A 14,060-nucleotide genomic window follows, 5' to 3' on the forward strand; every position below is an offset into this window, starting at 1 on the left:
AACTATAGGCTACATTGCGGCAAAACAGCCTTCATTAGACGGGCCAGCTAGTCAAGCAGAGTAGGCCAACAAATTTGCGTCAGACATCATTCCTTGCAGTACCAGTGGGCCAAGTGATATCTATCTTAGGATTAGCAGGCCAATTGATGTACCCTGTACGCCAGCACACTAGCCTAGCACGGCAACACGCAAGAGAGCCCAACACAGGCGAGCCAAGCAAGCTCACAACAAGTCAAATGCAAGAAAATTCCAGAGGCATTTGGATAGCATGCCAGGCAGAAGCTCCAGGCGAGGAAAGCTTCTGGAACGGACCAAAAGCATCATCCAGTTAGGGGCCAACCAATAGGCCAACACAAGCCATCAGGCAGACCATGCAAGCTAACAGCAAGCCCAGTGCCCAGCCGCTGGCTAGGCAACAAGCTAAGCTGCTAGATTTGCGTGGAAAGCTCTAGAAAGCTCCCTACAAGCCAAGAATGGCCATTGGATCAAGCAAATCTCAATCATTGAGCTAGGGGATTTTAAGGCTATAAATAGACCTTCCTAGGCATTCTTTCATACAAGTAAAAGGCAACTAAAGAGCATACATTGCAAGTAGAGAGCACAAGTAGAGCTAAACACTTTTAAGAGTTCTTTGTAAATCCTCTTGTACTTTGTACGAATACTCTTGTGCATTATAATTTCTGATGCATTTCCCACATTTCCTCTGAAATTTTACCTTTAAGTCCCTTTATACTGCACTTAAGGCTTATTTAGTATTTCGTTTTCCAGACTTGTTAAGTGCCGTATGGGTAATTTTTCGCTGCGTATTCTAACCCCATAACAGTTGGTATCAGAGCATCCGTCAAGCTCAACCAATATTCAAACTAATGTAGCCAAGATTGGTTAAATGGTATCCGAGCAACAATCTTAATCCTTAGGTACCTCCAAGACTCCAAGTTGGTAAGATAGCATGGCTAGCGAGGAAGCTGCCATCAGCGTGGGAATGCAAGAGCAAGGTCGTGGGCGACAAGAGTAGCCTGCTCAAGCCCCTAAGCGTGGGAAATCCAAAGCTACCCTAAATGATTCACTGGAGCCTCGCATCACAAGTTTGGAACAGCAGTACATCGAGGTACGTAATATCGTTGGCGATCTTAGCGACCATCTCGATAACTTAGTAGAGGATAACGCTGAGATAGCAAGGGCTTCCAAGGCAATGATCGAAGAGCTAGGTACCACCTGCAGGGGAGAAATACGCTCCCTTGCCAATGAGCTCTCACACATACGAGAGTTCTTTAAGGAGCTGCGAGCCCTCCGTGCCGAAGCAGATGATGTCCGCACTGAGTGCAAGTCCCTTCGATGAAGTAGCAGCCTTGCCTCTACTAGCAATGCTACGGCACATGCAATCGAAGTGCCTAAGCCAGCATCATATGATGGCATCCCCAACGCAACAATTGTCAAGAATTTTATTTTTGGTCTTGATCAATACTTCAAGGCCATGGGAGTGGATGGAGACTTTGCTAGAATTAGCAATGCTTTTATCTTTCTATGTGATGTTGCCCAACTATGGTGGAGATGCAAACACATCGAAAAGTGAAGGGCCTTTGCGTGATCAATATATGGGAGCAATTCAAGCCAAAAATGCACAAGCACTTTGTGTCGCACAATGCCGATAGAGAAGCGCGAGCGAAGTTACGTTGCCTAAGCAAGTAAATAGCATCTCCGACTATATGAATGAGTATATTACTCTCATGCTTGAAATAGAAGATCTCTCTGACAAAGACTCGCTCTATTACTCATAGATGGGCTAGCGAGAGTGGAGTTGGAAAGGCAAAATGTGCAGACCCTTGATGCTGTCATTTTTACTGTCAAATCACTTATCGATCTATCCACTTGCTTTCGGGATAAAACGCCCTACTCCAGCAAAAGTGGGGGAGACGAGTGCGACGCGGAGAAGGACGTAAGCCACAAGGATGGCAAGTCCTATAAATCTGCTGGTGGTGATCCTAAGCATGGCAGGCCCTATAGTAATAAGCGCGACTCTACGCTACTGTTCAAGCCACCGAGATTGTGCTTTATTTGCAATGGATCACATTATATGTGATATTGCCCAAGCAAGCAAGCTATCATGCGATGGTTGCAGAACTTCGGAAGTATCTAGAGGGCACTACGAGCAAGCAGTTGCTCAGTACCATGGTATCCGAGAACTAGAAGCATTCAAAAGAGCCCCAAGCTAAAGTTGGATTTATCTAATATCTAGGCGCTCTCCAGCACTATCCAGCCCCAACCAAGTTAGACGAGGTTGACTTGATGTACGTCGACACTACCATCAATGGGAAACACGTCAATGAAATGCTTGACACAAGTGCATCTCATAACTTTATTGACGCACAAGAGGCAAAACGTCTAAATCTCAAGATTTTCAAGGAGAACAGCAAAATTAAGGTCGTGAACTCCGAAGAAAAGCCTTCAATTGGCGTAGCACGTGGAGTTCCACTCTAAATAGGAGACTGGCTGGCGAGCTAGACTTCTCCGTGATGCCTATTGACGACTTTAGCATCATCTTCGGTCTAGCTTTCTTCAAACAGGTCTGTGCCTTTCCCATTCCTCATCAAAACTCCTTGTTGATTCATGATTGCTCCAAGACCTACAAGATCCCAACCAAGTGCGTTGAGAGATCAAAGGCCAAAGCACTTTCTGCCATAAGACTTGCTAAGGGTGCTAGTGAGTCCGGCCACAAGCACAGACATGACAAGAGCTTGGCAAGCCACAAGGACAACCAACGTCCAATGCAAACAGTTGGTAGGCACTAGCTTCGACAAGAGATTGGGCCCCAACCCAACGCTGTGAAAATAAGTGGGGGAGAATGTCACGCTTCGCGAGTGAAGCCACACATCGTTGCCACACTATGGGCGCAATATTGCGGCAAAATAGCCTTCATTAGCGGAACAACCTTCATTGACGAGCCAGCTAGTTGAGCAGAACGGGCCAAGTGATATTTATCGTCGGGCCAACTAGTTTAGCAAAACGGGCCAAGTGATATCTATCATCGGGCCAATACGCCAAAATATGCCCTACAGACCAGCACACCAGCATAGTGCGGCAGCGCGTAAAAGAGCCCATCACAATGGGGCCAAGTAAGCTTATAATGGGCCAAATGCGAGAAAGTTCTGGAGGCAGCTGGATAGCACGCTAAGCAAAAGCACCAAGCGAGGGAAGCTTCTAGAATAGGCCAAAAGCATCAGCGAGCTATGGGCCAACCAACAGGCAGACTATGCGGGCCAACAGCAGGCCCAGCGCCCAGCAGCAAGCCAAGCTGCCAGATTTTCGTGAAAGCTCTAGAAAGCTCCACAAGCCAAGAATGAGCAAGGTCGATTAGAAACTTCTAATTGCTGAATTTCCACCATTGAATCCAGCAAATCTTAGTCATTGAGCTAGGGGTTTTAAAAGCTATAAATAGACCTTCTTAGGCATTCTTTTATACAAGTAGAAGGCAACTAGAGAGCATACATTGCAAGTAGAAAGCACGAGTGAGAGCTAAACACTTTTGAAAGTTCTTTGTAAATTCTCTTGTACTTTGTATGAATGCTCTTGTGCAATATACTCATTTTCCACATTTCATCCAAGTTTTTACCATCAAATCCCTTTATACCGAACTTAAGGCTTACTTAGCATTTCGTTGCCGAGACTTGCTAAGTGCCGCACGGGTAATTTTCCATTACGTATTCTAACCCCGTGAGACATAGCCCTATACTCGACATTTTTATTATCTTTTCTTTTTCAATTTCTTTCTTTCTTTTTCAATCAAATAAATTAAAAGAAACAATTTTAAAATTTCTTTTATTTAATATATTATTTCTTTAAAACTGTATACAATCAATTTACTTACTATCTTTTGAAAATATTTTTCAGAACTTAAGAAATAAAATTAAAATTAAAACTAAAAGAAAAAATATTTTTCCAATCTCATACATATTGAAAACTACTAAAATTGATGAAAAGCTAATAAAGAATTGTTTACTTGTAAAAAGAATCACAAAGCATATAGTAGTGTTGTTCATAATAACAAAAGAAAATATTAATTGAAAGATCAAGTCTTGAGATTCTGAATCCTTTATTCTTATATCTAAATAATTAATAATTATCCTTTTAGAAGAAGATATTTTATTTTTCTAATAATTATTAAATAATTAAAATAAAGAAATTCAAAAACCATAAAGTAAAGGTAAAATGTATTTTTAAGTCCTTAAATTTTTTAGTTTTATTTATTTAGTCCTTAATTTTATTTTTATTTCATTGAGTTCTTATACTTTTATTTATACTTTTACTTTTATTTTTATTGAGAGCTTAATGTTTTTAATCAAAATAAAAATATAAGGATTCAATAGAACAAACAAAAGTCTCATAAATCATATATAAACGTTCTTAACAAAACAAAAAATAAAAATATAAAAACTTAATAAAACAAATTAAGATTTGAAGGGTTCAATAAAATAAAACAAAAAAGTTCAGGGACTGAATATGAGTTTGCCTAAAATAAACTATCATAACAGAAATGGTTAATGAAGTTAATATTAGCAGTACATGCAGTCTTTCATGATTTCAAAGGAATCCCATTTTCAAACCCTACTTGCAGAGTTGAATTGTGATACTTTTAACCATGTAAAACAACAATAGTATACACACATCCTTGTATCATTAGCACCTCAACCAACAAATCTTCAGAACCAGCATGAAAACTGAAATACAAACTGATCGTGGATTCTCGAATTGTTCTACAATTATTAGTGTACAACCGCAGATGATTCTCTGCAAAATATGTTAGCCTGTGGTCCAAGAGAAGCTGAGTCCAATTCCCAAGTTTATTTGATGTAAATAATGCAGACATAGAGAACAAAATGTTTTCCACAGACCATCCAGCTACCTTGGAACTAATTTGGGTGATCTGGGATTCCATTGTCTTGCAAGTTCTAAGTGCTTGCTTACTCAAATAGAGAGCTCAGATTTTGAGATAAGAATGCCATCACTATCTGCATACAGCCATTCCCCATCACGAATTAGTGTCCCAGCAATGTGCACTGTCACATGCTTCTCCCCCATGCCTTTCTTGTTGGATTTCATGGGATGTGATGCCAAGGCTCTTACTCCAATATCGCAACCGTTGATCTCATCAACATCTCTGATGCAGCCATTCACAATGATACCAGCCCACCCCATGTTTTGAGCCAATTGCCCCAAATTCCCTCCCACCAAAGCACACCTCATGCTTCCCCCACCATCTATGACCAGAACTCTTCCTTCGCCTCTGGTCTCGAGAAGCTCCCTAACCAACACATTGTCCTCAAACACCTTCAGAGTGACAATGGGGCCTGAGAATGCTCGGCTCTGGCCATATATCTTGAATACCGGTTGCAAAGCCCGCAAATCACCACTCGCCGATAATGCTGCATTGGAATCGCATGCTTCAGCCGTTGCTACAGCGGCCATGTATATTACCCTGCAGATAAGGCTGTCAAAAATTGTTGATAGAGTGTGTGACATCAAACATAAGTATAGAACAATATGTTCATCTTTATCTTTGCCAATCTCTCCAGAAAAAGAACTCCCCTGACTTTCAAAAACTCCTATCCTAGTTTGCTTGCCAACCAAAACAAGCATTGGGAAACACTGGGGCTCAATTCTGAAACAATAGAGCATATGTAGAAGCTGCATAGAGCAGCTCATGCTTCTCACTATTAGTAGGCGTACAACACGCATCAAGAGCCAAGTATTTATGAGGATTTAACGCCTGTAGCAAATGATTAAGCTTGAATCCAATCATGCCCAATGAATCAAGCAAACACCTTTCTATTAAACATTCCATATGAAATTAGCAGACAAAAATTCAAAGCATAATTACTAGAAAAAATATCCCTCACTCATTAAACTAGAACAACAATAGGATTACAGGAAAAAACATTAAACTTTGCCAGGCATCACATAAGGGTTGAATTAGATCATACAATTTTTCCTTGAGAGCGCACACACCCACACAAAAAGGATTACATGCTAAACAACTCTTAAAAACTATAAAAAAGAAACCCTTTTTATGAACCCATCTAAAAGTTTTCTTGAAATTGTGATAGCAAGAAACTGAAAGATCATGTAAAACAATGGCAGTTGCTATGATTAACATGAATAAAAGAATGGACGAGTAAGTAAGAACCCAATTACCAGTTAACTCAGAGGTGGGTCTGATGGGGAAGGTCTTTCCGTGTTGGTAAGGAAAGAAGAGTAGTGGTGTACAGAAGAAGAAACAAGGAACAGATGATATCATAGAGTTTGAATTGGCGGCACAGAATCACATTGGCTGTCGTGCCATTCTCTAACCACTTCACATCTCTCCTTACGTAATCCACCCGTCATACTCTTCTGTCTCGTTCGAGTGTGAATTCGTTGCTGGTGTTGTTGTTAACCCGTTTTTATTCATCTAAACCAAAGTAATTTTAAAGGTCTTTTCGAAGATCATTAATTTGCAAGAAAATATTTTGTCTGGTTCATAATAAAAACATTGATACTTAGTTTAAAGGTTTTTTCGAAGATCATTAATTTACAAGAAAATATTTTATCTGGTTCGTAATAAAGAGAAGATATATACTTATTAATTTTAAATAATAAAATTTGTGTTAAAATATTTAATATTAAAATTATATTTATATTTATTATAAGGTATATATAAATAGAAATCTTTTAATTTATATATACATTAGATTTTATCAATTAAATTTATATTTAAAAGTTACTAGTAATGGATTAAATCCTTCTATAATTTTATTTTTTATACACCATTATAAGTGAAATAATTATAAAAGAATTTATGAAAATAATAAAATTTTTATAACTGCAAGATGAATTACTATTTTATAAAAGATGAAAATACTTTTATATTTTTTATGAACTAAATAAGTTTTTGATTTATAAAAAAATATGATATTATAAGAATATGATTATTTGTGTGAAAGTCAACGGTTTATGAAAAATAATTAGTAATTTTATAAAATAATATCTTATAATCATGGAATTAATTGAATCTTACAATAAATAACAATCTTTTTATATTTTTTTCATAAATTAATATATGATTTTATTACTTAAGAAATTACATGATATTAAGAAAATATGACTTCTACAAAATCAAAAAATAATTACAAAGAAATTAGTGAATCTACAAAAGATATTAATTATTTTTTATAATTGTTAAATGAATTGTTATCTTACAGAAGACAATTATTTTTTTCATAATTCTTCCTCATTTAAAAAAATATTTTAAAATTTTCTAAAATTTTAAAGATGTATAAATCTTTAATATTATCTTGGCTATTTTAGTATTTTTTTTTTTAATTTTAATTGATAATTTGTAATTACTAGTTATCAAAATTAAATTTTTCATATTTATACAAAATTAATTATTTAATATATTTCTATTTGTTATTTGTAATAAAGTAACCATAAACATTTATCTTGAGTTTAAGTGATCGGTGAGTTTTCATATTTACAAAGAGTGAGGAGATGAGTCCGCAGGGTACAACTCGTTAAACCTCCATAAATTAACAAAAAGAAAGAAACAAAAGGTAACTATAAGAATTTCTTAGAATTATATATTTAGGTGTTTGCTTAACTGATGCCTCTAATGGTAACTTCCAGTTAGCACATGAATTTATATAAACCAAACTCTCCTCTTAATCAAGAGTATATAAATTTTAACCTACCAAGTTTACATTTCAAAATCTTATTGAGATTTGATATTGACAAAATTAGAAAGAAGGGCCTCATTAGCAAAAGACCTTTTGCAATTTTAACAAAATTATCCAATGCTTCTTTAAATCTTAATTCTTTCAATTTCTTTTTCAAAGAATTAGGATTTTAAAGACAACTGAAAGCATTGGATAATTTTGTTAAAATTGCGAAAGGTCAAGGATTTTTGGTAATTAGGCCAAAAAATAAAAAAATAAAAAAAAAAAGACATTCCTAATGCTTTAACTGCATTAATTTTATGCGATACCAAAAAAAAAAAAAAAATGTAATGCAAAAGTAAAATCAGGGTTTCCATGTCCAGGGGCCAAAACCAACTATGTCTACACCAAAATTTGCAATTTTTGAATTGAGCTACGAATAATACTGTGAATTCAACATTAAGCCTTGGAGTCCAGCAGTCCACAAACAAATAAACAAAATTTTATTCTGGAGAACCACAAAATCACTCCAGAAAACACTCATATCACTAATAGTACTACAATTTATATAAAATTAGTGTGGATTCATGTGTTACTTGCAAACATCAATCCACCTAATGCCTTACAAATTGTCGTGTATTATCTTCGTCCCTCTGCCTTCCATAAGGGTTGCTCTCACTGAAACCATTGCGACTTCCTTTATGAGCCTTCTTTCTAAATTTGGAAGCATTGCTGTCTATGTTCAGATTCACCTTCGGTGGACAAGAAAAGCAAAATGAAGCAGCAACCGCCTGCAAAATCAACAATATTAGCCATTTTATTAGATGTCATAGTATGGTGATGATCGCCTAGCCTGATTCATGTTATAGAGGCATCGTAGCAACATTTTATTTTAAAAGACTTCAAACTTTAATCTTGAACTTAGTTGCCCAAAGCAAAAATGCAGATTGACATCCCACTTCTGTTTCAATTCATTCTCAAACATGATTGCCTACCAGGATACAAGGATTTAAAATTGGTACCTGCAGATCGAGGCGGTGGACATTAAATATGTCTTTCATAGAATGTGAATTATAGGCCAATATATAAGATCTATAAGCATCTTTAGCAGACTTGTTCAGATAATAGTTGTTAGCCACCAACTTCTCCTGCATTAACCCACAAGTTCAATATAAGCCCATATATCTTAATTATTTGGAAAATATAACGTGGCAAGGAAACATAGTCTGCCAAAGAAAGCAATAAAATACCAGATGAGACTGAACATTTGCCAACTTCTTAACATCAAATTCATACTCTTTAACAGGGACTTTTGCAGCCTGAAAGTACATGTGTGCGTCAGAATACAGATAAGACAATTATACGATTTTGCTATTATCCTTTCAAGCCCAATTGATTTTCATTCATACGGAAAACACTCTTAAGAAAGCACTATGGTCAGTCAATTATTACTTTAAATGTTCTCTACCTAATAGAGGAATAGAAGCTGTACAATTCAGCACTCCTGGTAAAAATTACTATACCTTTAGATATCGCAGAAATTGCAGTTCTTCTGGAATCAAGAAAAGCAGGGCATTGCCTTTTCCACCTTCTCCACGGGCTGTACGGCCAACCCGATGAATGTATTCCTGAAAATGGAAACCAGAATCTACATGTTAATGAACATGCATGAATGAGAATGACAAGAGAGCAAACACTTCAACAAGTTATCAATAGAAAACGCTTAGGGCACCTTCGGTTCATCAGGAGGATCGTACTGCACTATCCAGTCCTGCATGAAGAGAAGAAAAAAGAGAACTCATCAACATCAACCAACTGACAGGGAAAAACTTCTCAGAATGTTCTAGCTGAGATTAAATAAACCAAATGGCTGGCAGCCTCTAACTGAGCTCAAAGTACAAAATTAGAAATCAGATAATGTACCCACTTTCTCATAATATGCTGTATATTAGTAATTAGTCCCATCTACCAATTTCTCATTAGCGACAACCTTGGCAAGTGACAATCATGTTTTCATTTTTTGGATTTCCCAATTTATATGTCCATTACAGCAATGAAACATAATTATGCAACTAAAATACTTAAAATATAAAAAGAATGCATTATTCTAATTTCCTTAAGCAAATATATCTAGAGGGTTCTTCAGTGGCAGAGGAAGCAGATTGGCATCTATAAAATGCAACTACAAGCACATCGCATACATAAAAATACTCAGGATCCACTTTTTCCAGAAGATATTCCACAGAGATTCATTTTTGTGCATTTTCTAGTGTTTTGCTTGGTACATCTAGGAAAGAAAATAACTAGCTCAAGCTTATAACGCAAAAAAAAAATGTACCAAAACAACATTAATATAAAATTCATTAGCAAATTAACTACCGGCAGCAATCACCTTCACCAACTTCCAGCCACAAATGGCCGACACCAGCATTGGAAAATATTTATATTTGTCTTTGTAATTTTCGTTTATATATAATTGTAGATTTCGATATAAAGTTTCAACAAGTTTTATATAAATTTTCAAATTAGATTTTTTTTTTAAACATCCAAACATCTAAAATAATTTTCAAGTGATTTTCAGTGTATAACCAAACAATAGAAAATAAATTATTTTCTTGGAAAATACTCGAATTTCTCTCACAAAATATTCTCCAGACACAAACGGAGCCATAGAAACTAAAAATTGAAAATAATGAGAAAAATACAACATAAAATTGCTGGTAGCATAATAAATGTCAAAATTACCAAATGCAGTATTCTTAGGTTAATTCAGTAACAGTTGCAAGAGAAAAGATTAAACAGATTAGCAAGTCACTTGAAGAAAGATACCTACCACAGCAGGAATATCAAGACCACGAGCAGCAACATCAGTGCATAGCAATATTCCCTTCTCTGCTTTGCAAAAATCAAAAAAGGTAGTAGTCCGTTTCTGCTGCTTCTGTTTTCCATGGATATCAAAACATTCCACCTGAATGTATCTAAGAAGTTCAGAATGGAACTTGACCGAATTACATGAGGAGAAGAAGACCATCACTTTCTTTGATAAATTCCTCTTCAAAAAGGAGTAGAGAAGAATAAATCTCTTGGCACTATGAACTACACAATAGCCTTGCTGCAGACCCTCATTTGTGACCTACAAAGGCCAATGTTTGTTAGGTTTAATTTGAAGGCAGAGACTCTGTGCTTATGTCCACATATGTGGTGCACATTCATTAAAGACCATGAAGAAAATACCCAATGGCAAGTTAAGGTATACCTTAGTTCTTCCATCATCCACATCAATATAGACAGGAGTAGTTTGAAAAGACAGACGGGCAAGATCCTCCACCTAAAATTAAAGTAAAAACAACCACTATCAGCAAAACCAGGAAACTAAGAGTAAATTATACAATAGAAAGAGAGAAAAAAGGATGAATTTTAATTGAATAATTTCTACAGAAAACAAATTAGTTGAAACACCAAACAAATAAACACGATAAGGGAACCAATATAGAAAATAATTTGAACCTAAGAGATTCCGAACACAAACCTTCTTAGTTTGAGTTGCTGAAAATAAAGCAGTTTGCCTACTCTGCACATTTAGCAATCTCATCAGGTCAGCTGAGATCATTACATATGACTCAATAGAAAGTAAACAGAATTACAATATACAGATAGGAAGAGAATCTTGTATTCCAAGTGTCTTTCAAAATTTAATCAAACCATCATTAACCAACCCAAGTTTAGAAAGTGAAAATAAATTAGGAAAGTTTTCTGAAATGATCTCTGAACCCCATTTGTCATTTAAAAAAAAAAAAATGAAAGCCACAGGCTGAAACAACAATAATAATTAAAGCACTTAATCAATTTAGTTCACCACTGCTGTTAACATTAGTACCCTCGCAAAAGCCTACATTCACTCCAATAGTTCTATTAATTCTTGCTAATTTTATTTACCTTTGGCAGAATCTTGATAATTTGTTTCATTTCTTCTTCAAAGTTTGCCTCCAGTATCCTATCCGCTTCATCAATCATGAGGCACTGCAGGTTGAAGAAATTGTTTGGGAAAAATCAGAACATCATTATATAAATCAAACAGCGACTAGCTCATGAGACATGACACTTAACTACTACTAGTAATAGTAAATCATACCACCACATTGAGGTTAAACGATGTAGATGAATTACCTTCAAGTTCTTATATATAAATCCCTTGGTATTTTGAAGATGATCAAGAAGTCGACCAGGAGTTGCAACCAATAAATTGACTCCTTTAACAATGCGTTCTGCTTCTCCTTTTCTAGCAGAACCCCCAATGACCAAGCCAAGAGTCTGTGAGTGATATTTGAGAAGGTCCTTTGCCACAGCATGAGTCTGAAATGTTAAATAAGCATATGAAATTATGAATACAAGAGTTGAAACATCCAGGATGGAATAGGAATCCATAATTTGATTACTTTTCACTAATAAAAGAGCTGGGGTGAGCTTATCTAATTATATCTCCTTCCAATAGGTACATCTTAAAGGACAAAACGAAGTAAAGGAAACTAAAGGGTGATAATAAATATCATTCTGGAACAACAGTTGCAAATTAACTAGTTAAAGATGCCAAAAAGAAAAAAAGAAAGAATAATAAAAAGTAGGATCACCTTCTCATTCTATGTCTAACATTGATAATCAGCAGTTCACAACATATAAAAGCATGGCTAAATCAGCCAAACAAGTTAAAACCCCTTTTCTTGTTTGGCAAACTAATTGACATTTCAGACCATATGATGAAAAGCCTTCGAGCTTCTGCACCAAAAGAAGGAAGCCCATATTCTAATCCATATAGAGTAGGATACTTGATCATTCACATTGACATTGAGACGACAAAAGATCTGGTATTCAACTTCCTAAGTATGTAAAAGAAATTAAACATTCTTAATAAAATGGGGTTCCTTACCATGCCCATAAATAGGTTGCAAGAGGGAAACCATCTTCAATACTAATGAAGGAAAGTCATTCCATTTGACTTTTGCAAAGCAAAATGAGGAAAAAGACAGAAAAAGCTCATATATCAGAGTAATGTTACTATTTGTATTAAAGATAATTTCTCCATGTATTCTAGTAATCTAGTTGATAAATTATTGTCGGGAACAGAACTCTTGTGAGCACAAAGGGTTAGAAGAATAATAAACTCACCTGAATGGCAAGTTCCCTAGTGGGGCAAATGACAACAACACCGGTGCCATTGCGAGGAGCGAAATGGACATTATATAACAATTCAACAGCTGGTATTAAGAAAGCAAGAGTCTTCCCAGAACCTGTCCTTGCAGCACCAAGAACATCTTTGCCTACTAGAAGAGGTGGAATAGCCCTCGCTTGAATCTGCATAATTTATCACATACAAGCACCATAAATAAAATCCCCATCTCTAAAAACAACTTAATTAAAGAAAAATGAGAAAATAGTACCTGAGTTAAATACTGAAATCCCATTTCTTGAATAGCTTTAAGAGTAGGTTCAGACAATCCTAAAGATTCAAAAGAATCTGTACTCATAATCCCACTCCCTCTCTTCCTCACCTTATCACCATCCTGTCCTTCATTCTTTGAAACTTCATTTTCCTCATTATTATTATAATCACTATTCTTTTTCTTCTTTTTCTTCTTCTTATCTTTACTTTCTTCCTCAATTTCTCTCTCGTCTTCTTCTGCTGCTTCAATTTGAGAAGCAGAAGTAACGTTGTGTAGGTGTGATTCTTCTTCTTCTTCTTCTTCTTCTTCCTTTGCTGTAACTTTCTTTACTCTGTTTCGCTTTCGCTTTCTTTTCTTTTCATCCACTGATACGCTATTCGTCATGTTTTTCTCCTCTACTATTGCCATTGAATTAAAAACCCCACCTCCTTTTTCCCAGATTATTTAAATTAAAGAACGAACCACTTTCTCCGAACAGCAGTCGCAGTGAAGTCCTGTGAGAATTGAGTGTTTCACGACGGTGGCTAAAGATGATATGTAGAGTTAGGGTTTTAGAGGTTTTCTTTTCTGTTTTTGTATATCTGAAATCGTCGTCGTTTCGATCCGTCTTTAACAACAATTATAACTCCATGGTATTTTATTTTGCCGAAACCCAGATTTTGGTCCTTCTACTTTTCTTATTTATTTTATTTAGTCCCTATACATCGATTGCGTCTTAAGTAATCTCTCTACTTTTTATTTTTGTACTCATTAATCCCTACAATAAAAGACGTGATTTGCATCATTATATGCATGTAGATGTTTCGTAACTTGCCACCCTGGATGCTGACAAGGATGAGTGATTTGACTAAGTGAAATAAATTTGTAAACCAAAATATGAATTTTACATTAAAAAGGAAAACAAAGAAAATTAATATGCAAAAATATATCACTG

At 35.7% G+C, this 14,060-nt stretch overlaps 2 protein-coding genes across 3 annotated transcripts; both read right to left on the reverse strand.

Moving 5' to 3' along the window:
- Positions 1-4,711: 4,711 nt before the first annotated feature.
- LOC8260456 (putative 4-hydroxy-4-methyl-2-oxoglutarate aldolase 3) lies at positions 4,712-6,417 on the reverse strand. 2 transcript variants are annotated; one of them, XM_015725410.3, is made up of 2 exons: positions 6,190-6,417; positions 4,712-5,473 (listed from the first exon to the last, which is right to left on the reverse strand). In XM_015725410.3, the coding sequence occupies exon 2, from the start codon at positions 5,461-5,463 to the stop codon at positions 4,963-4,965; it is 501 nt and encodes a 166-aa protein (XP_015580896.2). In that variant the 5' UTR covers positions 5,464-5,473; positions 6,190-6,417; the 3' UTR covers positions 4,712-4,962. The 2 variants fall into 2 exon arrangements, with proteins under 2 accessions (XP_015580896.2, XP_048226356.1); XM_048370399.1 differs by having other exon boundaries at positions 4,712-5,485; positions 6,190-6,359.
- Positions 6,418-8,091: 1,674 nt separating this feature from the next.
- On the reverse strand, positions 8,092-13,729 carry LOC8260455 (DEAD-box ATP-dependent RNA helicase 51). The gene is made up of 12 exons (XM_002529159.3): positions 13,124-13,729; positions 12,852-13,037; positions 11,856-12,041; positions 11,625-11,708; positions 11,218-11,259; positions 10,945-11,016; positions 10,522-10,821; positions 9,421-9,459; positions 9,212-9,316; positions 8,939-9,007; positions 8,711-8,836; positions 8,092-8,479 (listed from the first exon to the last, which is right to left on the reverse strand). The coding sequence occupies exons 1-12, from the start codon at positions 13,532-13,534 to the stop codon at positions 8,303-8,305; spliced, it is 1,797 nt and encodes a 598-aa protein (XP_002529205.2). The 5' UTR covers positions 13,535-13,729; the 3' UTR covers positions 8,092-8,302.
- Between the last annotated feature and the right edge of the window lie 331 nt (positions 13,730-14,060).

Source organism: Ricinus communis, chromosome 1 (genome assembly GCF_019578655.1).
Source record: "Ricinus communis isolate WT05 ecotype wild-type chromosome 1, ASM1957865v1, whole genome shotgun sequence".
Lineage (NCBI taxonomy): Eukaryota > Viridiplantae > Streptophyta > Magnoliopsida > Malpighiales > Euphorbiaceae > Ricinus > Ricinus communis.